At 43.4% G+C, this 26,932-nt stretch overlaps 1 protein-coding gene across 10 annotated transcripts in view; it reads left to right on the forward strand.

The window, feature by feature from the left end:
• Positions 1-26,932, forward strand: part of ZSWIM8 (zinc finger SWIM-type containing 8) — a 54,381-nt gene that overhangs the window by 20,401 nt on the left and 7,048 nt on the right. For 2 of the 10 annotated variants that reach the window (XR_015949966.1, XR_015949967.1), the window contains exons 6-23: positions 3,421-3,502; positions 3,875-3,995; positions 7,323-7,524; positions 7,834-8,009; positions 9,054-10,062; positions 11,192-11,323; positions 12,971-13,150; positions 13,425-13,608; positions 14,966-15,064; positions 15,334-15,458; positions 16,695-16,929; positions 17,309-17,461; positions 18,452-18,547; positions 20,807-21,029; positions 21,619-21,908; positions 23,068-23,291; positions 24,632-25,114; positions 26,001-26,195. Coding sequence is in view for 7 of the 10 variants with exons in the window: in XM_060275044.2 (XP_060131027.2) it covers positions 3,421-3,502; positions 3,875-3,995; positions 7,323-7,524; positions 7,834-8,009; positions 9,054-10,062; positions 11,192-11,323; positions 12,971-13,150; positions 13,425-13,608; positions 14,966-15,064; positions 15,334-15,458; positions 16,695-16,929; positions 17,309-17,461; positions 18,452-18,547; positions 20,807-21,029; positions 21,619-21,908; positions 23,068-23,291; positions 24,632-25,114; positions 25,997-26,195 (4,213 nt within the window). In the remaining 3 variants the exon portion in view is untranslated. Of the gene's footprint in view, positions 1-3,420; positions 3,503-3,874; positions 3,996-7,322; positions 7,525-7,833; positions 8,010-9,053; positions 10,063-11,191; positions 11,324-12,970; positions 13,151-13,424; positions 13,609-14,965; positions 15,065-15,333; positions 15,459-16,694; positions 16,930-17,308; positions 17,462-18,451; positions 18,548-20,806; positions 21,030-21,618; positions 21,909-23,067; positions 23,292-24,631; positions 25,115-25,996; positions 26,196-26,932 lie in introns of all 10 variants that reach the window. The other 8 variants (XM_060275044.2, XM_060275045.2, XM_060275046.2 and 5 more) reach the window with 5 other exon arrangements.

Below are 26,932 nucleotides of genomic sequence, written 5' to 3' on the forward strand. Positions count from 1 at the left end.
CTTGTATCTAGTTTATAAATAGTATTGTGATAACGTTTTCCTCAAGAGGTTTGTCTTCTTTTCCAAGAATGGGCATTGCCACGAGAGCAAACTACTTTATTAAATAAAATTAACGGCATGAATAAATTGAAATACCATGTACTTGTATATTTAAAACATTTTAATGCTTCCCTTCATCTAAAACTATTCCTGGTGGTTTATCAACTTAAAACAGAAGCATATTAAAGCAGCAAGTAAATAGTACAGCCATAAGCAATAGCATGGAGAATAAACATCTCATGCTTTTCCCTTTCCATCATCCATGTTCTAATATCTGCTGGATTCTCTGCATGAATGCCAAAGCAGGCTGAGTCCAAGACTTGACTTCTTTCTCATAAAAAGCTTGAAGAATTGCATGAATCTGTACCAGAATTGTTTTTAGAGTATTTTGTTTTATCACAATTGTGTTTGCAGCCCTGGGCTCCTTCGGGAGGAAGGGCAGGATAGAAATTTAATAGATAAAAATAATACATGAATTATACAGTATAAGCAAAGCTAAGATGCAATCAATGCTAAGGCAGTAGGCTCTCATGATCAGCATTTGGGAACAAGGACCTTCTCAAAAGCAGTCTAGCTCAGTGGAGTGATTCTTACACTTCCAGTGGCTACCTTTGCATAGACAGGTGTCTGTGCAGACATAGTCATTCCCCAGACATTTGTTTCTATGCACTGAGTAGTCTGCTGTGATGGCAAGCTCTCATATTCCCTACCACCCCTTATCACTTTGATGCTTGTAAAGCACAGCTGTGGTAAAAAGAGCAGCTAGTCAAATTATATAATTTGGATTTCAACCTTTTGTGGGTAGAAATTCTGCCAGAAGGAATAGCATGAATCAGGTGATTTTTAATGGGCAGGCTCATACAGGGGAGGTGAACCTTAAGAGATGAGGTCTAGAGTTAATTCAGAAGTCAATAATAGCACTTCCAGTTGAACTTGGAAGTTAACTGGCAGCTAGTGGAGTTTTCAGAATACTGCTCTCATGATCCCTCCACCACATATCAATCAAGAAGTGGACTGCTGCATTGTGCATTAGCTGAAGTTTCTGAATGCTCTTAAAAGGCAACCATGTATAGAGTGTGTTGCAATAGTTTTATGGTCTTGGTCCCAGGGCCCTTCCTAATGGGTTTTATTTTATTTTATTTGTTTATCATAGCATATTTGGAATGCAGCTAGTGCTTTTTTTCTAGAATAAATGGTGCAGGGGGGAAAGGCGCACAAGCAGGAGGGACAGGGCAGCTCTGTGAACGGGCAGAGCAGATGCTCTGCAAGCTGCCCTGTCCCTCCTGCTTGTGCGTGCAAGCAGCAAGGACAGGGAAGCTCCATGGATGGGCAGAGCAGATGCATAGAGAAGCTTCTTCCCTGCGAGTCTGCTCTGCAAGCTGCCTTATCCCTTCTGCTTGCGCGCGCAAGCCGGAGAGGCAGGGCTGCTTGCAGAGCTGAGGCACAGGAAGGCTTCTTCCCACGGGACAGCTGTTAGCCTGGGAGGCTGAAGAGCCTCATTAAAGCCCTACTGTGCACCTCTGGGTCATGAGAAGACCCTCTCCAGAGCCCATAGAGCAGTGATGGCGAACCCTTTAGAGACCGAGCGCCCAAACTGCAACCCAAAACCAACTTATTTATCGCAAAGTGTCAACACGGCAATTTAACCTGAATACTGAGGTTTTAGTTTAGAAAAAATAACTCAGACATTAACATATTTTGTTCAATGATACAAACATCTTTTTATCGCAAGGTAAAAGTTTGCATTATCCTTGTTTGGGAAGTCATGAAAAAAGGGAATTACTCCCAGATAACATGACTGTTTTGATAATTTCCCTTCAAAAAACTATTCTTTGGGAGATTTCAAAGCAGAAGCTTAATGGCCACCTGCCATGGGTGCTGTAGATGAGATCCCTGCATTGCAGGGGGGTTGGACTTAAATGACCCTTGGATTCCCTTCCAACTCCCCACAATCCTGTGGGGAAAAAACCACCAGTCCCCTTTGCCCTTCTGTGTCCACTAGCAGGGAGGATCTTGCCTTTACTCATGGCGATGGGAAAGAGTTCAGCTCAAAAGTTTGAAATCCCGGTGTGAAGCCCAGAGACATGCAGCGGTTCAGCACTCCACTGCCATCGGTCACAACCTGGAAAGGAGGCACCACAGCACAGAGTTCGTAGGGGCGCCACGCACGCCGAATAGAGCTTCACATTCGCGAGTAGCCAGTTTGCTGCCCATGGGCTGCAGCTGAAACGTGAATGTTCCATTCCGCTGTCTTAAAGTGCCTTGGTGTAGAACTGCCAGTAAGCCCGGCGGCATTTTACTCCCTCCCGCATGAGCGGTGTTTAGAAGTGCAGCCCAGTGGGCTAGCCATCGAATCATCTGGGGAGTTGGAAAGGGTGATGGCACGCATACCCACAGAGAGGGCTCTGGTTCACCACCACTGCCGTAGAGGATGTCTTTTTTGCGCTCCGGGGAGACTCTTTTCGTGAGCCAGAGATGTGGTGTTGGGAGAGGTGCTGGAACTGCGTTCTGATGCATTCTGGCGGGGGGAGGGGAGCCCTGAATACAGCTACTTTCAAAACACTTAGCTGCAAATAAACACCAGTTTGAAATCAGAGTGCCTAAAAACTGCATACACTGCTAAATGCCCAGGAAAACAGAAAAGGACTTAAAAGTTAGCATATTTGATACAAGGAGAGGGGAATTCCATAGCTGAAGCACCACTACTGCAGAAACCCTCAAAAGATAAGGGCAAAGTGGGACCTCACTAGAGGGAGCAAAAATCAGACTGGTTCGTATGGAATGATGCTGTTCTTCAGATACTCCAGCCCTAATGGGTTTAGGCTTTAACAATTAAAACTGCAAATTTGAATTGTGCCCAAACACAAGCTTGTAGTCTGTAAAGTTATTTGAGTATTGCCAAGATAAGATCCATTGTACTTGCTCCACATCTCAGTCTAGCAACTGTGTTCTGAAGCAGTTGAAGTTTCTTTGAAAACTGAGCACTGTTCCTTAAATTATGAATACAGTATTTATGCATTCAAAACAAGGAGCTTCTTTTTATCTTAGAAATATAAATTATTCCATCCAGTAACTATCAGCCTTGGCTTCTGACTTACATAACAAGCAGCATTATGCATTTAATGAAGTACTATACTATGAAATATTTTCTAAAATTAGTAAAAATATAAAATACATTATGCAAAGCACATTTATCACAGTAATTCTCTAGCTACGGATTGATATATTTAAGCGTTTTGGTGAACTGGTTTGTATGCATTGTTTTGGAAATAGATGAAGTTATAGTGAGAAATTTGATTTGATACCACACCTTTTGATAATTTTTAACAGATCTAACTCATGGGAGAGACAGTCAGTGTTAAATGTCTTTCTCACACACAGATCCTTCCTACTGCTCAGCGCTTGCTGGATGAGTTGCTGTCTTCTCAGTCCACTGCTATCAATACTGTATGTGGAGCCCCAGGTAACTCTACCAGAATTCTGTATGTTAATGCAGTATAAATAATAGCTTTCAAACAGGCAAACTTTGCTTTTGAAATTCTAGGGCATTGTGCTCTGTGATTGGTAAGGGGGAGGGCAGCATAGCCGAAAGAATAAACACAGAATCCTCTTGACCTGTTGGCTAATGAGCGGTGAGAAATGAAACATTGTTTTCTTAGGGGTTCTTTTAATCCACCATGTGGTGCCACTGGGTTGAAAGTACAGTTTTGTTTGAGCTTTCATAAATATATTTGGAATGAAAGTCAGGTGTACTCTTTCACCTGCCACTCTGGGTAAACAGGAAAGATAAACCACTTACAGAAACATGCAAAATGTATCTGTCTTTTTTCTTGAGATCCCACTGCCGGTCCCTCTGCCTCAGATCAAAGCACCTGGTACTTGGATGAATCTACATTAAGTGACAACATAAAGAAAACCCTTCACAAATTTTGTGGTCCATCTCCTGTTGTCTTTAGGTAAATTCTCTTTTTCCTTTTTCATTCACAACTTGTGGTAGTTCACCAAGCCAAACACAATCTCATGCCTTCTATCATAGCCTGCCAGGTGCTTGACATCACCCCCACTGTTTTTGCAGACTGAGTCAGGCAGTGAAAATAGATGGTTTGTCAAGCATCTGGCAGACAGCCATAAATGGCTAATAGGCTATACTTGAACAAATTAGTTTAAATTGTGCAGGCATACTTTTGGGTTATGATTTCTCTGAAGGTGGTCTGAATCTATATTTTGTGGTTGCTTCTAAGTTATAAATGTCAGTATTTGTATTGCTTTGCCCTGTGTGTTTAACCAAGAATTTGTCTAGTCAGGACAGCAAACCATCAACTATTGATGGAACACAATGACAGCTTTTTTCAGAGACCAGTTTCTAGGACAGTGGTGGGGAATGTCCGGCCTCTGAGCCTAATTAGCCCTGCAAGGTCATTTCTCCCAAACCACACCCATTTGCCCAACACCCAACATCATATGTGATTCTAGGGTAAAGGTGGAGGGTAAAGGGAGCTCCCCACAGATAGTGCACTTTCAAAGGGGCTGCTCACAGTGCCCATCATTTGATCAGCGCTGAGAGGAACTCCTTCAAAGCTGATTTGTCATCTGACTGGCAGTGATTGTGCACCTTCAAATGAGTTGATGTCAAAGTGGGTTAGGGCTTTGTTTTCCATCAAGAGTCAATGCATCATTTCTGGCTACATGTTTGTCTGAACACTCTTCCATACAAGCAAGTTTAGTGCATAGAAAACAGACAGAACTCTTCTCCTTATAGCAAGCTGTATATGAAGTATCTTTTCCCACACACACACACACACACACACACACACACGCACACACACACAGCCCAGCCTAGCCTTCACAATGCAGTTTCAATGTGAGTTATGTGCAGCTTGAAAAAACAATCAGGCCACATATTGTATAACAACACTAAGCCATCAAATAGACAATATCGGCAAGCAAAACCAGCAGCAACATCGTGGAACAAGTGATACTCTGAACTCATCCTCCGCCATCAAAGCCTGTGGGGTTGGCACACCTCATAAGAAGGGGCACAACCTGCGGACCACCACAGAGAAGGCCTTCTCATGAACCTCTTACCCTTGAACTTCACAGGGCTGCAGAAATGCCACCAGATCCTAACACATGGGCAGGTCCTCATGTGAGGAGGTGCTCCTTTGGATATTTGGGCCCATGCTGCTTAGGGCTTTATATGTCAGTGTTGTTGGCATCAGTCTCGGGAGACAATGGAAGCACGTGCCTTCAGAGGTGAAGTCAAAGTGTTGGAGATTTAGTGCACCTGCTGTGGCTTTAGAGATCAAGACAAGAGAGACAAGTTCTGTTGCAGCTGGGGCAGATGAAAGTGTCCAGTTGTGCTGATGCAAGTGTACCATGGTGTTTTTTCTTTCTGCGCTCCTCCTCTGGTTACTGCTGTGGATGCACAACCTGACTGATGGTTTTCAGGTGCAGTGGTCATCTGCATGGGACACACTCAATCAGTGTAACCATAATATTTGTCGATAGTAGTTCCCATCAGTACCCTGGCCACTGCATTCTGTAAATGGATGGATAGATTGCCCTACACTTCCTTTGGTGCAAGGCAAAAATGTTCCTCTTCAACTAGGCCTTTGGCTGATTAACATCCAAACCTTTTAAAATGTGTATGGGGTGGGGAGTGGGGATATTGGTTTGTTCTTGTTCTCATTATGTATTTTGTGTTTTTTATCTAGTATTTTTATGTTGTGAACTGCCCTGAGATCTAGGGAGCATATAAATTTAATAAATAATAATAGTTTGTGTCATGCCATTCAAGTTTCTACTTAAAACTGGTTTGGTGGCTCCTTCTGCATTGCACTAGGGCTCCCATCTTTTTTTTGGGGGGGTGGGGGTGGATGGTGAAGAAACTGGCTTATCTGGGGCTTTGCTCCTAATGATCAATCAGTGCTTTGCTTGCCTTTTATTTCGCCCCAGCATTACACCGTAGAAGAGAACTCTCAGGGGGCTTGCAATTTGATCTCCAGTTGTCTTTCCTCCTCCTACATACTGTTACTATGGAGTGGGTATCCTCTGAGTACTCTTGGACAAAACCACATCAAGAGAAAGCTTTGAGCCCTTGATGAAGCTCCCAACTCCAGCACAGGCCCTGGTTGAAGATGGAGATCAGCCCGTGGCACTCCCCAGTGAGTCAGGAAAACAGAACTCCAGCTGAGACAGTTCATCAGTCCAGATGCATGCTGTTGCTCCGCAAATGGCTTCAAATGTTTGGGGAATTCTCTTCATTTCTCTAGGCATTAATGTAATTGCCTCTGGGATACCAAGGACTGCAGTTCACCTGCTCATCTTCATCTTACCATAGGGAGCCTATGGGTAATACAAGGCTTCATAAGATGGATGCTTGCCTTTGTCTGGACTGCTGAATGGTGACAAGTATAGTAGGAAGAACAGAGAATTTGCTTACCTGTGAATTCCTCTTCTGTGTGCTCACCATAGTGATCCAGTGTTTTGGTGCAGCGGACTGAAACCACAATCTTTTGACAAATAAAAGATTGGACTCAGTTTACTCCAATGGTTTCCAAAAGGTGTTCTAGCAAACTCTGTAGTTCTCTGGAAATGTATCAGGAGTCCTTGATTATATATATAGTGTCTTACCAGCATTGCAGCTTACCCATCTTTTAACGATCCTTTCCAGCAAGGCGTAGCCATGTTGGAGTATTTTGTTGTTCTAGGACATACTGATGGCTTTGCTGGAGACATATGAGACCTAATAGCATTTGTGGTCAGATGACTAAAGTGCAGGATTGACAGATTAATATGTTTCAGTTAGCTTTGATGGATAAGATTCGTTGTGTAACATAGGCAAATTTTTCACCCAAGAAAGCCATTTACAGCCATAGCCCAAGTAACTGGGCCTAATACACAACCTTGTCCAGCTTGTTCAGGTTTGCCTTTTACTCATCAGCAACAACACAGCTGTGTCAAACAATATTTTATTTTTAGTTTTACTGTGAAGTGATGTAACTTGTAATAAGGGTGCTGCAAGATTGAGAGTGTTGGACCTGGTAGATATGAGTTCATGTATAAGCTGTAGATTTGATGACTGGCCTCTAGTGTACATCTCTGTCATTCATTTGCAAAAATGGGAGTAATAGTGCTAGGTCTCTCATTATTGAGCTGAAGGCTGGACATGATGAAGGCTATAAAATAACCTCCACCTTTAGAGTTACAGCAACAGCTATTCTGCTTCTGTGTGTTACCTTGACCTTTCCTCCCAACCTCTATCTTCTTCTCAAATTTCACAGTGACGTGAACTCTATGTACCTTTCTTCCACGGAACCCCCAGCTGCCGCCGAATGGGCCTGTCTCTTGCGACCTCTGAGGGGGAGGGAGCCGGAGGGCATCTGGAACCTACTTTCTATTGTTCGCGAGATGTTCAAGAGACGGGATACCAATGCGGCCCCTCTGCTAGAAATTCTAACAGACCAGTGCCTGACCTACGAACAGGTACTATTATATATATATATATTATTTAAGGCATTTATACCCTGACTCGTGAAGAATTCTGAGGACAGTCTACAAAAGCGATTTGATTCACAGTGTGTTGGGGAGGGGAAGAGTGTGATGGCAATGTAGTAAGCCTTGGAGGATTTTGAGGCATCAGACTTCTTGACCCAGCTGTGAACATCCTGCAGAAAAGCAGTGCAGTATTATTTTTAGGGCAGATACTTTTTAGTAAGGCAAAGGTATACATCCTTTGATGTCTGTTAAGCGTGGAATTATGTGTCTTGACATGCCTGCATCCTTTCTCTACAGATAACCGGCTGGTGGTACAGTGTTAGGACATCTGCATCCCATAGCAGTGCAAGTGGGCACACTGGCCGTAGCAACGGCCAGTCAGAAGTGGCTGCTCATGCTTGTGCGAGCATGTGCGATGAGATGGTGGTTCTCTGGAGGCTTGCTGTCTTGGATCCAACCATCAGCCCTCATCGGTAGGTAATGGGATCAGACCTTAATGAAGCTGTAAAATGTGCCATCTTGACAACCAGCCCATTAATGGATCTTTATCTTCTGCGTTTGAAATATTTAGTGGTTAAAGATCCAAAACATGCAGAGGGTGGAGGGAAGATTGCCATCAAAATGCCCATACTAAGTTCCCATTGTATCCTGTGTTTCTTTGGCCTTGCACTGCTTCGTAACCCTCTATACTTCTGATACATAGTGATGATGGTATGCATTTGCTTATCATACTGTTGGGTTTTGCTACCAAGAAAAGAAGATTATATTAAAGCATGAAAGAGGGCTCAATTTGTGGTACTTGTTAAAAGCTTGCTTGGAGACCTCTGACTACCATATTAGCAGAGGATGGAGGCAGACACTGTTTACAACTCTCAGAGTTACTTCTATGGGAATGAGAGCACATGCATTGCCAGCATTTTTTAAATTAAAATATCTGATGTAGCAGGGGTGGGAAAGGCCCCTGTCTGAATCTTTGGAGAGTTATTTCGAGGCAGAGTAAACACTTTTATTAAGCAAGGTTGTCAAATGGTCTTTCTATGCATAAGACAGCTTTATATGTTCGTGATCATCTGAGGCTTAATGCTGTCTAATATAAATGCAGTCAAGAGTATTAAGAAATCTGAATTGGCTGTGTAACTCCTCATCACAGCTCAGTGATAAAAGTAACAAAGGACAGTTTGTAAGGAGGAGCTGAATTTAGTACAGTGGTACCTCCGGTTACGAACTTAATTCGTTCCGGAGGTCCGTTCTCAAGCTGAAAACGTTCTTAATTTGCTAATGGGGTCTTCTGCTGTGCTGCCGGCATGCGACTTCCGCTCGCATCCCGGGGCAAAGTTCGCAACTAGGGGCATCTACTTCCGGGTTAGCGGAGCTTGTTACCCGAAGCATTCGTAAGGAGGACGGTACGTAACCCGAGCTTCCACTGTATCTTGATGGGGCGCAAACAATAAATCTGGACGTCTTGCTTTGTAGCTCCTCTATGCCACTTACATGTTCCTTCTCCCCTGTGATGCTAGGCGGAGGGATTTGTGCACACAGCTGAGGCAGTGGCAATTGAAGGTAATAGACAACGTCAAAAGGGGACAGCACAAAAAATCCCTCGAGAAACTGTTCCAGGGGTTCAAGCCAGCTGTGGAAGCTTGCTACTTCAACTGGGAGGAGGCCTATCCAATTCCAGGCATCACGTACAGCAATGCTGACAAGAAGAACTCCTTTTGTTGGGTAAAGGCTATCCAACAGCGAAACTGCCGACCGCAGTGTGGAGAAACCACCTGTGAGGTGGGGAGAGCTCATGGTCTGGATGTTTCGGGGACGTGCTTGCAACTAGGGGATCGGTCGCGCCCTGCCTCTCAGGAGCCTGCTGTGCGCCCCAAAGAACTCATTGGGAAGCGGAAAGTAGTGACTGAAGGTCCCCAGCGGGTTCTGAGAAGACTTTCAGCCGAAGGCGATAAAGCTGCATACAAGACGGCTGTGAACAAGGGTGGCAAGCTTCCAGTGGGAAAGACCTTGGCCAGCAAACATAGCGGGAAGCGTCGCATGAGCAGCGAGGACAGCTCTCTGGAACCAGACTTGGCCGAGTTGGCTTTAGATGACAGCAGTTTGGCCCTTGGCGCTGAGGCTAGCAACACGTTCAGCTTCACAGACAGCCCGTTGAGCAGAAGTTACAGGGATACCTTTGAGGACGATGGTGGGGTGTATTTCGCAGAGGCAACTGAGCCCACCCTCAGGAGTAGTCCATCCAGCAAGAAGAACCCAAAGGACCCAGTGGGGGAAGTGGGTAGTGGAGACGATGACATTCCTTGTCCTGATGAAAGTACTGGTGGGGTGAGTTTGAAGCCCAAGGAAGTGGGGGAGAATGGTGCTGCTGGAGGAGGAGGAGAGGAGGAGGAAGACGACTACCAGGTGTACTATCTGAATCCCCAGGAGGTTGCTAAGGAAGAAGATGACAAAGCTGAGGGAGGGGTAGAAGAAGAACAAGACATATTTGCTGGGATAAAGCCCTTGGAGCAGGAAAACCGCATGGAGGTAAGGGGAGCATGTGTGTAAAATCACCTACAAAAATCTGTTTTTTTAGGCTTCTGCAAATGTATATAAGTTCAGGGAAGTGCCAAAGCTCACCTCCTGCTTACAGCCAATGGATAAGAACTATAAAGCCAAGAGGAAATGTTGTACAATTTACAATTTGTGTGTTGATTATGGATTCTTTCTTCTGTCCCTCCAAATACTTGATTGTAACGGTATGCTTTAGAAAAGAAGAACAGGATATGTTTCAGTCATGTTTCACCTTTTAACAACATGTAGCATTTATGTAGCACTTTTCGAGTTTTTGCATACACTTTGCATATGTTGCTCCTTGCAAACCGCTCTGTAAGGTAGCTTTATGTTGTAGGGAAGACCCCCTGCCTCCTGTCCAGGTGTAGAGCACACACTTTGTATGCAGAAAGTCCAATCCCTAGCATCTTCCTTTAAAGGTGGATCATAGGTAGCGGGACTAGGAAATACATCTGCCCGACACCGTAGAACTGCTGCAAGGCGGATTAGCTGGACAGTGCTGCTCTATGAAGGCCAGTGGTCTTCTAAATCAGCAGCATATGTTGTTGTCATAGTTGCAAATGTGAGGCTAGAGTAGTGACAGGTTGCAGCCACCTAATGAGGTAGTTGCTGAGGTGGTATTTAACACAGAAATTTTCTGGCTCATTGTCTTGGCCAATATGCTACAACAGGCACCCCCAAACCCATCCCTCCAGATGTTTTGGGACCACAACTCCCATCATCCCTAGCTAACAGGACCAGTGGTCAGGGATGATGGGAACTGTAGTCCCAAAACATCTGGAGGGATGGGTTTGGGGGTGCCTGTGCTATAACAACCCTCTATGCCCATGACAGGACCTATATCTGAGGTCTTTGGTACTTTGTTATTTGCAAGAGATTTCCCTCCCTTCTCTCCCCCCCCCCAATGTGCCTCAATAAGAATGCAACTCAGTGCTGGAAATAAAGAAATAACTCCTAGGCTGAGTCTTGGGCCCTAAATTGTATTCTGAAAAGTCATCCCTGAGGCAGTTTATTAAGTTTTTACTCATAAATCTAAACTCTGTATTGATGATCTGAAAAAGCAAGGACTGGATCTGTTCTGTTTGCAACCCTTCATTTACAGATCCTGTTTGCTTGTGCGGAAGCTCTCTATGCACATGGTTACAGCAATGAAGCCTGTCGCCTCACAGTTGAGCTTGCCAAGGACTTGTTGGCCAACCCTCCTGATCTCAAAGTGGAACAGCCCCCAACCAAGGTACAGAGTTGTTTTGGGAAATGTTTGAATGGAAGGGGGGAGTGTACAGTGGTGCCTCACTTAACGAATGCCCTGCTTAACAAAATTTCCGCTTAACGAAAGGGTTTTTCTAGCGGAGGTTGCCTCGCTAGACGAATTCGTTTTGCAAAAAATTCGTCTAGCGAATCACGGTTTCCCATAGGAATGCATTAAAATTCAATTAATGCGTTCCTGTGGGCAAAAAAATTTAAAAAAAAACAATGCATTCCTATGGAATTCGCTAGACGAATTTTTCGTTATAAGAAAAGACCCGTGGAACGAATTAAATTTGTCTAGCGAGGCACCACTGTAGTATAATAGCAGGACAGAAATGGTTTCTCTTTCAGAGATATGCTTTGCTGTGGACAAATAGTGTATGTAATATTGCCCAGAGTCCAGGGCAATTTTCTTTGACCTCTTTGCCCTGCTCTTTTAAAAGAAAAATCCATAAAAGTAACTCAGTTCATATAAACTGACATAGTTTGCCTAAGGTACACTCTTGCTGAATTTTCCTTTGATGATGGAGATTTCACTATCTGCATAATGACTAGAACCATGTTAATTAAAGAGAGTGTTGAATTCTCAGGATCCTGAATTCTGTAACCAGTCCCATTTGTATCTAATCACAAGATATACCAAGTAGTCATAATTTTAATGCTTCACACAGTGGAATTGTTGTTCTATGCAGATGAACCCTTGCAGAAAAGCTGAATGAATTCATCAGCTGCATCAGTTTTCATTGTGGGAACTATTGGATGCATACTCATGCCTCAGATGCTTTTTTAATGGAGATGTCCTGTGAAATCGAGGAGACCAGATAAATTTCTAGGGCCATCTGACAAATTACCAATTAGCAAGTCACCAGGTTGGGTTCTTAACCATGAAATTACTAATCTCCTAATTAAAAATATGCAACCTTTCATTAAAATCAGCCTTCTTAATGCGGTTTGAAAAGTTCAACAGCACAGTGTAGTGCAGATCTTTTATTAATTGAGTCAGGAAATTACAGGTCTGTTAACATCCCCCCCCCCCCCGGGAGTTTATTCAGGAAAAGGCTATTAAAGAGCTGTACAGTGGTACCTTGGTTTAAGAACAGCTTAGTTTATGAACAACTGTAAGTAGGTGTTTGGTTTGTGAACTTTGCCTTGGAATAAGAACATGTTTCGCTTCCTGTTGAGTGTGTTCCATTTGTAAATTGAGTCCCCCGCTGCTATGGGAAAGCACGGCTTGGTTTAAGAACGCTTTGGTTTAAGGACAGACTTCCGGAACGGATTAAGTTCGTAAACCAAGGTACCACCGTATAAGCAAACAGTCTAGCTGAGATGGAATTAGTAAGGCTTCTGCAAAGCAACTAGATAGTACTAGATGACCATTTATGCTGTATAATGTATGATACAATGTGAGCTACAACAAAATCAAAATGGTGGCACTAGAAAATGTAACGGATAGCACCCTTCACTGCATTGGAATGCAGAACTTTATTGGGCCATATAACCAGATTCTTCCATGAAGCTTCTGGATTAGCATTTAAGTCTTGATGCTTAACTTTCCACATAAACTCACGTGGGACTTAAAATGAAACTAACTTAGTCTGTCCGTTTCCCTATGTTTAAACTGTTTATCCCACAGGGAAAGAAAAACAAGGTATCCACCAGCAAGCAGACATGGATGGCAACAAACACCTTATCCAAAGCTGCTTTCCTGCTGACTGTGCTGAGTGAACGGCAGGAATACCACAATCTAGCTTTCCAGATTGGCATGTTTGCTCTGGAGCTGCAGAGGCCGCCAGCCTCTACCAAGGCTTTGGAGGTAAGTGTGGGCTTAGATGGGCTTTGATGTGACATTACAGAAAACCAAGGTCAGGGAGTTTCCTGGTAGCCCATGGGTAAGAGACAGTCTTTAACTGTTAGCCACTGTTGCTTGACCTGAGAAAATGGAGGCTCAGTAATGGTTTTTGTGCATCATTTAAAGCACTTCTGTGTTACTTTTGTTATCCATTGTCTCTGTAGAGAGGCCCCGGCCGCGTGGATTTGTGTGATGCCCTGTGGATTTGTTTTATTCCTGGCTTTTGTGTGACACACAGGTAAAGCTGGCATATCAGGAGTCTGAAATTGTGGCCTTGTTGAAGAAAATTCCGCTTGGCTCTAATGAGATGAACACTATTCGGGGAAGAGCTGAAGAGCTGAGAGAAGGAACCCTGTGTGATTACCGCCCTGTCTTGCCGCTTATGCTGGCCAGCTTCATATTTGATGTCTTATGCACACCAGGTAAAGCCCTTCAGATTTGTCTAAAGAGGAGGAATTGGTACATGCCATCTCTTGGGGAAGGGGCGTACGATGACCTGCTTCTACAGACTTCTACAGAACAAACTCCATAGTCCCATGTCTTTATAGAAGCCTCTTAGCACTTTTATGTGTGAGATCATCCTGCACATCATGAATGTGGATCTCCAGTACTGACCAAACTCTCGTGCATGAGAGAGCTCTGGAGGCACTTAACACAGTTGTATGGGCTGGACCTTTTACAACTGACACATATAAATAGAATCTTCAGTTGGGCTGTAGAGCTTACCTGAGCTCTTACTTTTATATATATATATATATATATATATATTAAAGATTTTCATGAGTTACAAAAGTATGTGCAATGTCTCTCGTAACATTTTTACAGATCAGTTTTATTTATTGAGACATTGGGAAGAAAGGGGGAAAAGAGGTAGATGGGGGAAAGATGGGTGGGGTTGGGGTCAGGTGATGATGTTTCTATTTTATTTAATGTATGTGGGGTTTTTTGTCAGCGTCGCTTGTGCAGGTTCTCTGCTGTTTGCTTGTGTTCCTTTGGTGGTGAGAGATGTTGGAGTTGGCCTAGGGTATGATTGTTCATTTGTGATTGGCTGTGGTGGTTTTTGTTTCGTGTGTGAGTGGGGGTGGGTGGGTGTTTTGGATCAGGTTAGCCATATTAGCTGAGCTCTTACTTGATTAATCTCAGGGACCACATAGCTTTCCTGCCCTGTCCAATGTCCAGGAGCTCCCTTGAACCCTGTAGTTATATAGCAAGTTCAGGGACTATGTCCATATTCTCAAAACGTGGCCAGTTTCTGTCAGTACTGAACTTCTGCAGGTTTTGCCCAGGTAAACCACCGGATCCAAGAGCAAATTCTGTAGCTTTCAGGATGGCATTTTAAGGACATAGATGCTTCCTTGTGGTGACTGCAGTCCTGTTTCCAGCTTTACTATACTAGCAGCCTTGCCAAATTACTAATTCATTCTACTTTGTAACTCCCCTACCCACCTTTTCCTTTCTGGTCTTCACAAATATCAAACCTGTGATTAGGTGTAGGTGCACTCCTTCATTGTCTCCTGAGACAAATGGATGCCAGCAGATTAGGTGTCTATGCTTTTGTGGCCTTTTAAGAATACTTGGTTGTGTTAATTTAATAAACAGATTTATTTTATAGAATAGAACTGAGTAAAATCCCAAGATCTAGGTCTTGATAGTGGTTAGTTTACATTAGAAAGCAATGCTTTAGGCTATTATCTTCATAAGTCTGTGAAATTTTACCAGTCTAGGCAATCCCTGTGTGATAGAGCTGGCTGTTGATTTGCCATCTTTCTTTTTCTCCAGTGGTTTCTCCTACAGGATCCAGACCTCCAAGCCGTAATTGGAATAATGAAATGCCTGGAGATGAGGAGCTAGGTTTTGAGGCAGCTGTGGCTGCTCTTGGTGAGTGCTTAGCTTCTTTTTCTTATGCTAGGCCTCATCTCTCACTGATGAAGAGATGTTAACTTTGGTCATCCTACCAAGTCATCTAGAACTTAAATTTTCTTCTCAGCTTAATATGTGATGGTAATAAGGAGAAGCCTGATGCCTCACAGGGAACAGATGTTGCTATGGGGAAGCATAATTGATGGTTAATTACTTACCTTAAATAAATGGAGAGATTATATCAAACAAGCAGGATAAATGTTTGAATTCTCTACTCTGCCTTCCAGGGATGAAGACGACAGTGAGTGAAGCAGAGCACCCTCTTTTGTGTGAAGGCACCCGAAGGGAGAAGGGAGATCTCGCTCTAGCCCTGATGATCACTTACAAGGATGACCAGTCTAAGCTAAAAAAAGTACGTCCCATTTGGAGATACTGTACTCAGACCTTAGGCTGTTTAATGGTAGCTGAACATAGTGCATTTTTTTGGTTTGCACCATGCATTGGAGTAGTTTCTCTTTTAAATTTTATTTATGCATTTTACATATCTTAATACATCAGTTATACAATTGCCATTGCTTATCTTACACTCTTTGACTTCCACACATATCCCTCCATGGGGTCTTATTTAGTCCCTGTTAAGCTGTATCTCCTTTATTACCACCCCTCTTCTACTTATTTTAACTGTTGCTCATATATCTAACCCCATTTGGAAGCTTATCTGATTGTTATATTTCTTTAAATATTCACAAATATTCCCAAAATATTCCCACTCTTCTTTTATATTCGACTCACCTTGATTTCTTACCATGGCAGTTAGCTGTGCTAGCTCCATGTATTCTATTAACTTATTCTGACAGTCTATTTTTGCAGGACTGTTTTTGTCCTTCCACCTTTGGGCATAAATTATTTTGGCCGCTGTTATTGGGTAGAGGAAAAGACTAAGTACTTTCTTGGGCATTTCCCCTTCTACTATACTCAGTAAGAACATTTCTGGTTTCTTGGGAAATGAGACCCTTAACATCTTTTTAAATTCTGCGTATATCATCTCCCAATACTTTTTGGCTTTCTTGCAATCCCACCACATGTGTATAAATGTCCTTTCAATCTCTTCACATTTCCAACATAAATTGGTTCCCTTTTTATACATTTTTACAAGTTTACTAGGGGTGAGGTACCATCTACATATCATCTTTTGTAGGTTCTCTTTTAGAATACAGCATGCTGAGAAGTTTATTGTTATTTCCCACAATTTCTCGCAAGAGGCCATATCTATGTTGGGTCCTAGGTCAATCGTAGTTGTTTCTCAATGGCACCTGAAGATAGTGGATCAAACTGATTTCCTAAAAAAATCTTAGATATTTAGTTCTGAGTTTTAGATGTTTATTTCTGGTAGTGGGTATGAATATGTTTGTAAAATTCATAAACAAAAGAGGTTGGGCTATTCAGCAGTATGGCAAACTGCTTCTGTCTTCTTCTCGCCAAAAGGACCTTTCTTATTTCTTCTTTTTGCTTCTCTTGATTGTAGTAAACTTAATTCCCCCCTCTTCAGTCTTCTGAGAACTCCCCTGTTCAATTCCCCATTCCCACTCTCCTGACATTTCCTTTGTTTAGATGCTAACTTTCTTGTTGTTCCACTCTCTGTTTAAAGATCTTGGATAAGCTGCTGGACAGGGAGAGCCAAACACACAAGCCTCAGACTCTAAGTTCATTCTACTCGTCCAGCAAGCCCACAGTAGCCAATCAGAAATCTCCTTCCAAACATGCTACCCAATCAGCTGCGCCCATTCAGCACCTCCCAGGAACAACCGTCACGCAACAAGCAGGGGTAACCACTGCTGTCCAGAGCAACACTTCAGAACCCTTTTTGGAAAAGAGCTCCCAAGGTATGACTTACTGTTCCACAGGATCACAGCTGTCTTCTAATTACCAGTGGAGGGACAAATGAAAGAAATGGGTTGCTGTCAGATTTTCCTGTATATTTGTTCTAGTCTCACAGATTCTCAAGTTCTTCTGCCATTATGGAAGTATGATGCAAAATCAAAAATAAATCGACATTTTCCTTGCCTTCACGGAATCTGATTCTAATTGCAGTGTGCGTTCAAGATTTCTGTTTTTCTTTTCCATATGGGAAAGAGAGGGGAACAGTACTGAAGCCTGTGATTATCCACTACTGTCTCCTGTCTGCCAAAGTTTCACCTGCCTATGAATTCCTCCTCTTCCTGTTGCTGCTGTTTTAACTTGCCACTTCTTGTATTTTCCCAGATAACCCTCAGAGATCCCCTTGTGACCCACCTATGGAACCCAGTGTCTTAAAGCAAGAAGGGAAAGTTCCTAGCAGACTAGCCCTTGGAAATAGAGGTGGCTACAATGGGAGGTGCTGGGGTTCCCCAGTCAGACAAAAAAAGAAGCACACAGGTAACTTTGAGCAGGGGGCACATAACTTTCTGCTGTCTCATTCTGCACGTTCTACATTTCTGGAAGCACTTTCATGCATGTTAAATTGTTTGCTCTTTGTTGCACATTCATTTTGAATTGGAATTAATATGGTGAACTTGTCTGTCTGCTTGTCTGTTAATATCCTAATATACTGTCACCTCCAGTATTTCTTACTGAAGCACAAATCTTCCCTGGTGGATCAGCACACTCAGTGAGGAATCTTCTGACTGCCAAAGTGAAGCTGGCCTAGCCCCCTCATTAGTTACCCCATAGCTTCATGGGCTGGGGTTTCTAACCAGCTTTTAATGGTTACTGGGCTTACATATAGCAGTTCAGATCATTTAAAGGAGGTAATCAAACTAATAAATGCTTAGATTCTGTTTCAGGTTTATCATTATTCTTTTAGTTCCCTGATTCAGTTTCCCCAAATGGTTTGATAACTGATTGATCCACTCTGAATTCATATAGAAGAATATGTGCCTGTATAATTTGTGACCCGGCTTCCATACTTGTTTCATAGTATGCCAAGTGCTTATTGTACTCCCAAGTGAGTTTTTATGAGCCCCCAGTGAGTCAGTATGTAAGGCCGCATTTGGCTTGCTGGGTAATAAGTTGTGCAAGCTTGGATTCAGACTGTTACATTTGCAAAGTAATTAGTGGTGTGTATATACAGTGGTGGACAGGACTCATAATTATTGCTATTTTCTTTCTTTCTTTTTAATTGGGTGGAAAATAGTGGATTATCCCATTGTTAAATTCTTTTAAAACAAAACAATTTTTTTTACATATTTAACCTAAGAAGTTAATTTTTCCCCAAAATGCTATTGGCATGCACTAACCACATCTTCCAGATCTGTCAATCATATTTTTCCTACTGAGAGGACAAAATTTCTTTTTATCTTGACTTACGCTGTAGAAACAGAAAACATTTAGCTTCTCTCTCTCTCTTTTTTTCTCCCCTCCCAACAGCGAAGGACAGCAAGCATAATGCCAGTATAAATATGTGGCATGGCTACATACAGAATACTGTGTACAGTTCTGGTCACCCCATCAAAACAAAAATAGGTAACTGAAAGTTAGAGGCAACCACATTACTACTCTTTACTATGCAGAAAGGATGCAAGTTGGCGGTCTTTTAGGTGGGATTGGGGAAGTAGTTGGGATGTGACAGTGTTTTATAAAATGATGAGTGGCTGGAAAGGGAAGGTAGACTTCTTTTAACACTAGAACGTGGGCATACTCCTTGGAAGATGATTTTAAGTAAGTTTAGGACTGCCAAAATAAAGTATACATTATATAATGCATAATAGAGCTAAAATATGGCCTCTGGTTTAGATAGCTTTAAAAGGGGGTTAAACAAAGCCTTTGTGAGACACTTTCCCTAAGAATATTAGACATGATGTTTAAATGGAAACTGCAGATTCGGAGGCAGGATATACCTGAACATAAGAGTTGAAAGTGGCCCTGTAGGCCACCTCTCGCCTCGATGCAGGAAATCCTGAACTAGAGCATCCCCAGCCTTTGCTTAAAGACTCTCAGGGAATGATAGCTCTCTCCCACCCCCTCCCTAGTAACTGGTTCTATTCTTGAACTGCTTGAACTACTGTATCAAGAAGTCTTTCATCATCTACCTTCCTTTTGCTTAAGTCCAGTAGATCTAGTCATAGCCCTCTCCTGTGTATTTGGAGAGTGCTATCATGGTCCCCACTCAGGTGTCTCTTCTCCAGGCTAAGCGCACCCAGTTTTTCAACCTTTCCTCATAGAACCTGTTTTCCATACCGCTCACCATTCTTGCTGCCTCCCCCTGCACCAGTTGCAGATTGCCTAGACTCTTCTTAAAATGTGGCACCCAGAACTGGACACAGTACAAATGGTATTCAGGCATAGACTCGCTTTTGAAAGAGAAGATTCCATTTAACTACATAGGCTTAGTTAAGCCCTACTCCCCCACCCGAATATCTCACTTTTCAATCAGAATAAAGCAGCAGAGACCTGTTGCCTTTATTTCCTCCTTGTGACCAGAGGCATCTGGCTGACTGCTGCTGGAAAGGTAATGCTGGATTTGACAGGTGTTTGCATCACTCAGCCAAGGCATAAGCACTGGTTTACTTTGACTGCAAACCAACACCTTTGGTTTCCTTTCTCTCCAAACAAAGCACGATGGCAAGCCAAAGTTTGTTCTTCTCTTACTGATCATGGTTTGTTTGGGAGAAATAAACCATGAGCGTCGCTTCATATATTGCAATAAGCCAAGGCAGTGGTCTGTTGCTCCAGGTTCAAGGAAGGGCAGAGTGAAGCAGGACCAATTCAGCGTGCTGCTGTAAGTTCACTTAGATAATCTGAGGAAATTTTACTTGTGGCCTGAAAATGGGCATTTTCTGCTATTGCCCCCTCACTGTGGAATTCCCTTCCCTCAGCCATACATGAAGCATCATCCATTAGTTGTTTCAGACACCTTGTGAAGACATTTCTTTTTATCCATGCTTTTCCTGACCCAACATGCTGCTTTGCTGTTTTTTTAATTATACTGCTTCATAGTTTTAGTGTTGCTTTTGTGTATTCTTCTTACAGATTTTTAAATATTAGGAGACTTAAATATTAAGTGGCTTTAACTAACATGTCCCCACGGCAGCTTATAAGCAAACCCTTATAAAAACGGTGGACATCAAATACAAATAACAGTAGAAATTACAAAAGATATAACAGCAAGCGGGCAGCAAACCAAGAACAAGCTAAAACTAGTAAAAAGAATCTAAATGCTGTTCAAGGCCTATGAGAATAGGTCAGGATTCACCTGTTGCCTAAAGGTGAATGAGTGTTTGGGGTGAATGTGCCTAGAGAGAGTTGCAGAGCCCAAGTACAACTAAAAAAAAAGTCCTCTCTCAACGTAGGCACCTGCCTAATTTCTTAAGGTGGGATGGCGAAGGGCCTCTGAAGATTATCTCAGCTGACAAAAGGGAGAGAACAGTTCTTAACATGGCCCAGGCTGTTTAAGCTTTAAAGATTTGTTCTGGCTCACTGAAAAGATACTCACTTCCACCACATTTTCAGTAATCCCCAACACACCTGCAAAGTAAGATAGTATCCCTCACCTAGTAGGTTCATGGCTCATATAAGTTTGAATTAGTGACTTCTGAGACTTTGGTATATCAGCTCAGTAGCTTTTCTGGTCAGCTTACATCTCTAGGTTCTGACTTACTTGAAATGTTTCAGCTTGTTTTTTGGGGTGGGGTAGGGTGGGGGGAGAAGAATGTTCCCTGTTGTAAAACTGTGGTTTTGTGTACTGCTGACCTGCTGCTGTGCCCTTTGACTGTGGCGTTGCAGGAATGGCCAGCATTGACAGCAGTGCTCCAGAAACCACCTCGGACAGTTCTCCAACCCTCAGCAGGCGGCCTCTGCGGGGAGGATGGGCAGCCACTTCCTGGGGCAGAGGGCAGGACAGCGATAGCATCAGTAGCTCTTCCAGCGACTCCCTGGGCTCATCCTCCTCCAGTGGAAGCAGGAGAGCTAGTGGAGGAGCACGTGCAAAGACGGTGGAGGTCGGCAGGTAAGAGCCGCTGTCTGTTTTCCAAAGCTGTGCATCTTTTCAGTATTTGGACCTCCCAAGGATGAGATTGTTGGATGAAGGGCAGTATATTTAATTTTAAAAAATACTGTAAAATAAAAGGCTATCGTCATTAGAAATATATCACAAGGAGGCTTTCACTCAAAATCTGCAATCATAATCTCTGTGTGCAGGGGCACCAAGGTGAATACAGTTTGGGGGGGGGCAGCAAAGCCCACCAACTTTGGGAAGGTTGGTCCCCTCAAATATTTTCTTGGGGTGGCTGAAGGGAGATGGGATCTCCAGGGAGACTCACCTGGGGCCTTTGTTACATATCTTTAGGTCCCTGGTGAAAGCGTTCCTCTTCAACCAGGCAATTGGCTGATTAACATTCTATGGCCTTTTAAATGTGTTTGCGGGGTGGGGGTTCCTGTTTTCATTTCATTTTGGTTTTATTATGTATTTTGTGTTCTCGTTTTGTATTTTTATGTTCTGAACTTCCCTGTGATCTTTGGATGAAGGGTAATATAAGTTGGGAGTCTCAATGTGAGAGCCAGGCAGAAATAGACATATTTCACTTTTTTCCTTTCAGGTATAAGGGCAGGCGTCCAGAGAGCCATGCTCCTCATGTCCCAAATCAGCCCTCAGAAGCAGCTGCACATTTCTATTTTGAGCTGGCCAAGACAGTTCTCATCAAGGCAGGTGGAAACAGCAGTACTTCCATTTTCACCCACCCATCCTCTAGTGGTGGGCACCAGGGTCCTCATCGCAACCTCCACCTCTGCGCCTTTGAGATTGGTCTCTATGCACTGGGGTTGCACAACTTTGTCTCTCCTAACTGGCTGTCTCGAACCTATTCCTCCCACGTCTCTTGGATTACAGGTAGGAACCAGGGTGCTCCAACCAGGTTTTGATTTTAGGAATCCTTCCCCAGAGAGTGATCTTATTTAGCTACTAACGTTTAAGAACTCACAGCTAAATTTGCTAGCATAATCTGTATAGCCGAGTTTACAGTTTGGGAAGCCTCTGGGTCAGGCATCCCCAAACTGCGGCCCTCCAGATGTTTTGGCCTATAACTCCCATGATCCCTAGCTAACAGGACCAGTGGTCGAGGAAGATGGGAATTGTAGTCCAAAACATCTGGAGGGCCGAAGTTTGGGGATGCCTGCTCTGGGTAATGCTTGACCATAGAAACATGGCGCCAGAAGGGATCAGGTTTCTGCAGTTGATTGGTGTTGATTGATACCAAACCTTGCTTGCCAAGGAACAATCAGGATTGCCCTTTAAGCCAGTCAGTGTCTCGTTTGCAGTTGTGTCTCTAACTTCCCCACAACTGACATCACTGATGCCGTCAGGTGCGGTGCAGGTGAACGTGGGTTTTGGGGGGAAATGGCCTTGTGGGGCAAATTGGGACCTATGCGAAACCTAATTTGGCCAGTGGGCTGGAGGTTCCCCACCCCTGTTCAAAAAGTTACATCTGTAGCCCTTTAGCAAATGTCTTCTGTGTCCTCTGCTTTTTGACACTAACATGAAAGGAAGTTTCCAAGCGCTACTACAAAACTCGTAGATTTTATATATAAATGTATTATTTTATCTGATGTGCGGTTGATTAGCCAGAGAGAGACATGCAGCTTGTCCAGAGCCATCCAAAGAAATTCAGGAGTAAAAAGCAATTTAATCCTGTTTCTCCTAAAATAAGACATACCCATAAAATAAGCCATAGCAGAATTTCTAAGCATTTGCGCAATATAAGCCGTACCCCAAAATTAAGACATAGTGATAGGCACAGTTCTGGGGGGCCCCAAGGAAGGGGCAATGCTGGACGCGTAATAAAAAAATAAGACATCCCCTGAAAATAGGCCACTGTGGGTTTTTTTTTAGGAAAAATAAATATAAGACGGTGTCTTATTTTCAGAGAAACACGGCACATGCCAATTCAGGATATTGCACTCTCATCCATGAAAGCTTATGCCATAATACATGTATTGAGTCTTGTAGGCACCTGAATAATTTGTTGTGCATCCTCTTCTCTGGTTTCTAGGGCAAGCCATGGAGATTGGCAGTGCGGCCTTGAACATCCTCGTGGAGTGCTGGGATGGGCACCTGACCCCTCCGGAGGTGGCGTCCCTGGCTGACAGGGCTTCCAGAGCTAGGGATTCCAACATGGTGCGAGCAGCCGCTGAGCTGGCATTGAGCTGCTTGCCGCACGCCCATGCCTTGAACCCAAATGAGATCCAGAGAGCCCTGGTCCAGTGCAAGGAGCAGGTGAGCAGTTCAGAGGCCTCGGTCGATGCTATCAGGCGCCCAGCTGTTTCTTGCCTTTAAGCAATTGGGTTCTTCTGTTCCTTCTTTTTGAATTTAGTGTTGCAGTCTTTTAGTATTTGCATTTAGTGTTGTCTGAGGTCTTTTAAAATTTTATTAAAAAACTGGACCCCCAAAATGCTAGAGAGATATGTTTTGGATTTTTAAACTCAGGAGTTCGTCTCCAAAAGCTCCAAAGGAACAACTTAAATAACTGCCACTACTATATTTTGTGGTATTCCAAAGTAAAATAAATTTATTTTGATCCACTAAATTTCTTATATGGGTGTCCTTATATTTTCTCCATACACCCATCCAATATTTTCTGTATTAGAATTTGCCCGTTAATAAAATATGGACCTTACACTTCAATATAGGTCTTTCTGCTTCATAATGCAGCCATACGCACCTAGCTATTGTAACAGGCTTCCTGTGTATAGGCATCTGCAGGGATTTTTCTCAGGGAGAGGGTGAAAAGTACATATTCCTAATACATTGATATACATATATAAATAACTAGCACCAGGAAGCTAGTTTTCCATTTCTGGTAGATCTGCTGACTGAATGAATGGCCTCTTAGAAATTAGCAGAATAGGTCTTACTCCTCTGTTTCTTTTCATGCTGTTCACTGACATATTGACTTGGTACCCAGATGACATACACTGGTCACTTACACCTAAAAAACCTCAGTCCTTTCAATTGGCTCTCTGCACCCACTTCAGCCATTAATTGCGCTGCTTTCACAATCAACTTCACACATCACTGCATTCCCCCCCCCCAAAAAAATCCCCATTCTAGGATAAAACACTAGGTTACACTTTAAGGTTGTCATTCACACACTCATATGACAACAAGATGGGTATAATTGGGTTACTTTGCAGGGCTGGTATGTCAGCCATCTAGTGATGTTTTGTGTTATTCTGCCTCATAACTTGGGTTCTACAAGTGCTGGAGGGTTTTGTTTTTAAATAAAAGCTGGAGAGCCAAGAAATACGACTCCTCCCTGCAGACACACATGCTCCTGCAGATGCCATCTGGGGAGATGTGGGTGGCTATCATTCTTGATGTGGCATCACACTTGTGGAATGCTCTTTCCAGACAGGGTTGGCTGACACCTGTCTTAATGCCGTTTTTGTCCCAGGCAGTCTTTTTTATTTTATTTTACCAAGCTCTTTAGGTAGAATTCTATAAGGTTGACTGTTTGGTTCAGAGCTATTAGCTTGATTGCATTTACACTTTAATTGTAAATTGTGAAGGGCAGTATAAAAGACCTTAAATCATCAGTACCTTTCCTAATATTACAGGATAATCTAATGCTGGAGAAGGCATGCTTGGCAGTGGAGGAGGCAGCCAAAGGAGGTGGTGTTTACCCTGAAGTCCTGTTTGAAGTTGCTCACCAGTGGTACTGGTTGTACGAACAAACTGTTGGCGGAACTCTTGCTCAGAGAGAGGGAGCCACAGGCTGCAGTGCAAGTGGAGCCCGGGCATCCTGCGAAGCGGTGCGTGGACTGGCAGATACCAGAGTGACGTCAGAACCCACCACAGTGACTGTCGCAGCTGCGGTGACAGCAGCAGCAACGGTGGTGCCCGTAATTTCGGTGGGGTCGACAATCTACCAGCAGCACACCATGGCGGGGCCAGCAATGGCACATGCACACACCCAGGGGCTGCACCCTTATACAACACTCCAGACCCACATCCCTTGCAATCCTCAGTATATTGGACACCCTATCCAGCACATGCCACGCCCGGCGGTCTTTCCTGTTCCTGGCTCAGCTTATCCCCAAGTAAGTTATATTTTGTAGGGTAAGCATCTCGGGGGGAACATCTTTTTCTGTCATCCCTAGCATTGTGGCTTAGGTGAATAGAAGGATGGCAAGCCGGATTATTTAGTTTTGCTGGTTTTAGTGTGGGACCATAACACAATGGGCAAAAGCACAGCACTAGGACATGCCAAGGATGAAACTTGGGACCTTGTGCATGCAAATGGCAGCTGGAAAAAGCCCCTGTCCAAGCCCTTAGTCACTTCTCGTTGGGAGCAGTAATGGGTTAGAGCAGGCATCCCCAAACTGCGGCCCTCCAGATGTTTTGGCCTACAACTCTCATGATCCCTAGCTAACAGGACCACTGGTCGGGGAAGATGGGAATTGTAGTCCAAAACATCTGGAGGGCCGAAGTTTGGAGATGCCTGGGTTAGAGGGACCAAAAGTCAGAATCTTTGTATAAAGTTGCATTTTGGTGGATATTGCTCTCCCAGTTTGTGCCAGAATTATTAAATTTGTACTAATTTACAAATTGTTAGTGTTTACTGATAAATCTCACATTTTCCCATGCCAGTTTATGGGAGTGGGGAGAATTCCTAAGGTAGGCATAGTGGCCTTTTGTCTCCCGTCCCATTCTTCCTCCTTGAAAGAATTTTGCTTAGTAGTAGTAGTAGTAGTAATAATAATAATAATAATAATAATAATAATAATAATAATATATTATGTATTATTTATTTTATTTATTATTTATAATTTATTATTTATACCCCGCTCATCTGGCCCAATGAGCATGGTGTGGGTTCTAGGCTTTCAGGAGTTGGGTTGGAAATGGAGTTCTCGGTACTAGATAGTTGGGTTGCTTGGAGGCCCCTCCTGAAAAACCCTGCCTTGTGTTTTGGGCGCAAGGCAGGGTTACCCTGTCCTCTTCCTTTGCAGGGTGTCCACCCAGCATTCATTGGCGCACAGTACCCGTACTCGGTCACTACCCCGTCTCTGGCAGCTACAGCAGTGTCCTTCCCGGGAGTGCCTGTCCCATCCATGACGCAGATTGCTGTGCATCCATACCATGCTGAGACTGGGCTGTCTCTGTCTTCCAATGTAGCAAGTGAGTATTTCAGTCTTGCGGGAAATTGTCTCCTGTAGCATCCTAGCTGAATGGTGATTCTAGTTTTGCTGCGGCTTATGGAGCTCACCTACTGTGGCACAGGACTAGAGGTACTCTTCGTGCTACTGTGAATCATGAGACGTGTGGGTGTCTGACCTATGTGCAATAGGAAATCGGCCTCAACAGAATTCCTAGTCATGAACACAAGATGAACACAAGTGACTTTTTCTGTTAGGTTTCCTTGCAAGCTTGAGGGGGGTGGCCCACAACTGGTCTCTGCACCTCTACAATACAATCTCTGGGTGCATACAACATTTGAAAAAATTGTTAAGCATTTCATTTATGCTTAAAACAACAACAACCATATATACCATATTTAAATGGAAACATACTGCCAGCACAATCCCTTTATCCTCTTAGGGAATTATGAAAACTTCAGCAACTATTAGGTAGAATCCTTAGGCTACAAACGAGAAAGAGCCCTCCATGAATAATCCTTAAAACTTCTCAGGCTTGGGAGTAAACAGCTTTAAGCGGGGCTTTCTTAAAATTGACTTGCAGTGGTCTGTAGCAGGTGGGATTGGGGGCTACCAAACGCGGTATAGCTATTACTAGGTTTCCAAAGATTGTGTCATGAAATTGCACATCTAAGGAAAGGGACGCAGTTTGGGGATGCCTGTTGTAAAGACTGTCCTGATACATTACTTGCTGGCTTCCCATTGTCTGCAAAGGGACAC

Source organism: Zootoca vivipara, chromosome 5 (assembly GCF_965207765.1).
Source record: "Zootoca vivipara chromosome 5, rZooViv2.hap1.1, whole genome shotgun sequence".
In the NCBI taxonomy this organism is placed as follows: Eukaryota; Metazoa; Chordata; class Lepidosauria; order Squamata; family Lacertidae; genus Zootoca; species Zootoca vivipara.